General features: G+C 36.8%; 1 protein-coding gene across 1 annotated transcript; it reads right to left on the minus strand.

Moving 5' to 3' along the window:
• Positions 1–1,045: 1,045 nt before the first annotated feature.
• On the minus strand, positions 1,046–1,799 carry LOC103703291 (copper transporter 5.1-like). The gene has a single exon (XM_008786092.4). The coding sequence runs from the start codon at positions 1,672–1,674 to the stop codon at positions 1,240–1,242; it is 435 nt and encodes a 144-aa protein (XP_008784314.1). The 5' UTR covers positions 1,675–1,799; the 3' UTR covers positions 1,046–1,239.
• Positions 1,800–2,108: the final 309 nt, after the last annotated feature.

Below are 2,108 nucleotides of genomic sequence, written 5' to 3' on the forward strand. Positions count from 1 at the left end.
TTAAATATTAAACTAGTATCCGTATCAATATTTATTAAAAAAATAATTTTTATAAAAAATATAAATATGTATAGACAACTATTTTTAATTAAATATTATATAGCATTTATAAAATTTTAAAATAAATACGTAACTCTGTTATCATATTATTAATTAGATTTATTTTTTGCTTAGTAATACTTTGGTCTATGGACATAAAATTTAATTATCTATTTATTATTTATATTTCTAATATCTTTACGTCTGTATCTATTTAAAATAAATATAAATATAAATTTTTATATTTAATATATATATATAATAAAATAAATATAAATATGAATATGTTAATCTCCTACACGGGTAAAAAATATTCCATCCTTAGATCTCGCAACTATACTTTAAAGAGCATAAAAACCTTTACCACCAAAAGCTTTTCTAATCACCAACCATTCCAATAGAAATAGTTCCAACACAGCATTCCAAAAACAATCCGCAACAATTAATCCAAGCAATCTTGTTTGGAATTGCAAAATTGGCATTTTTACACTCGAAATTTTTTTCCCATTTAAGGCAAATCCCCAAACAACCCCAAACAAAGACCTTCTTTTTTCTCTTTTTTTTTTCTTCCACTTTTTTTTTTCTCAAGCACAATTTCGCCAATCACTAAACCACAACCATTTATACAAAATATCAAATACATAAAACTATGTTTCTTTTTTTTATATAACAATCATACAAGAGATCAGCGGTGGCAACGTACTCATTATCAAATTATTTGAAAGAAAAAGAGAAATTAAAGATAAAAATAAAGATGAACCCCAAACAAATACCAATTTTCCTTCCCGCTTGTTTTTCCTCTGTTGATTTCACAAACGTACGATCCCAATCACTAATGAACCAGAACAAATTATATAAATTTTGAAACACATAAAAATTTGATTTTGATATTTTCGATATCAAGACAAGAGATCAGTAATAAGGCCATTAAAATAATTCCCCCGGATTTAATCAAAGAGAAATTCCCAATCAAAAATCCCTCTTTCCCCCCCTTTTTTTCTCTCTGTTTAATTCACAAGCTCAAATCCTTCAATCACCAAGCCAGAGTATACATTCAACCACATAAAAATCTAATCTTATATTCATCACACACGAGTTCAGAGATCAGGCCATAATTCATCCAAATTTTAGAGGTAAATTATAAAAGGACAAAGCAAAGTACAATAATTGGGGGCAAATACCAAACGATCAGGATTCCGATCAGGCGCAAGCACAGGGGTTCTCCAGCGCAACGAGATCCTCCTCTCCACGGCTCCTAAACAACAGATACCCGACGGCGAGCCCCACGATAATGGCGACGAAGACGCCGCCGTTGAAGGACATCACGGCGAGCATGAGGAGGTACCCGATGCCCGAGTTGAGGCCAAAGAGGACGGCGGAAGCGAGCCTCGCTGGAGCCCACGGCCGGCCGGCGGCAACGGAGAGGAGGAGGGGGGTTTCCACGGACAGCGGTGATGACGGCTTGGATCGGGCGAAAATCTTGAGGCGGATCCGACGGTCCTCCATGTACTGGTAGAAGGCGGCGGCGAGGAAGAGGGCGACGAGGCTGAGGGCGTAACCCGGCCACGACTCGGTCCGCCACGAGTCGAAGAGGATAGTTACCTTTTTGCCCCAGTAGAAGGTCATGTGCATCATCTTGGCCTCCAAGAAAGTCGGGGGCAAAAGTGGAAAAGTGGAACCAAAAAACTGGGAACCGGGAAGAGGGTAGGTGGGAAGGGATGCGTGGAGGGGTCGGAACTCGGAAGATAAGCACCCGGACAGAGACGAGAAGGTCATATAAGGAAGGAAAGGAGGGGTTTTTTATTTAATTTAGTGCCCTCGCTTTTTGTCACAATTACACTTTTAGGTTTAATCACGGTATTATAATAAGACAAATGTTAGGGTCCTTTTCTTGCAAACCCAGCATCTTTGGCTTGACGAAGCCGGTATTTTTAATATTATCATTAGCCCTAACTACCTATCAACCTACCTCATTATTATTTATATTTTTTATTTTTGCTATGTTAATTGTGTTAGAGAGCGTATGTTATTAATTCTTTTGAAAATTATGAATGAAAGGTGTCATTTAC

Source organism: Phoenix dactylifera, chromosome 11 (genome assembly GCF_009389715.1).
Source record: "Phoenix dactylifera cultivar Barhee BC4 chromosome 11, palm_55x_up_171113_PBpolish2nd_filt_p, whole genome shotgun sequence".
Classification (NCBI taxonomy): domain Eukaryota; kingdom Viridiplantae; phylum Streptophyta; class Magnoliopsida; order Arecales; family Arecaceae; genus Phoenix; species Phoenix dactylifera.

Bases quoted from the DNA above. Each gene is read 5' to 3' on its own strand.
- LOC103703291 (XM_008786092.4), bottom strand. From the start codon at position 1,674: ATGATGCACATGACCTTCTACTGGGGCAAAAAGGTAACTATCCTCTTC.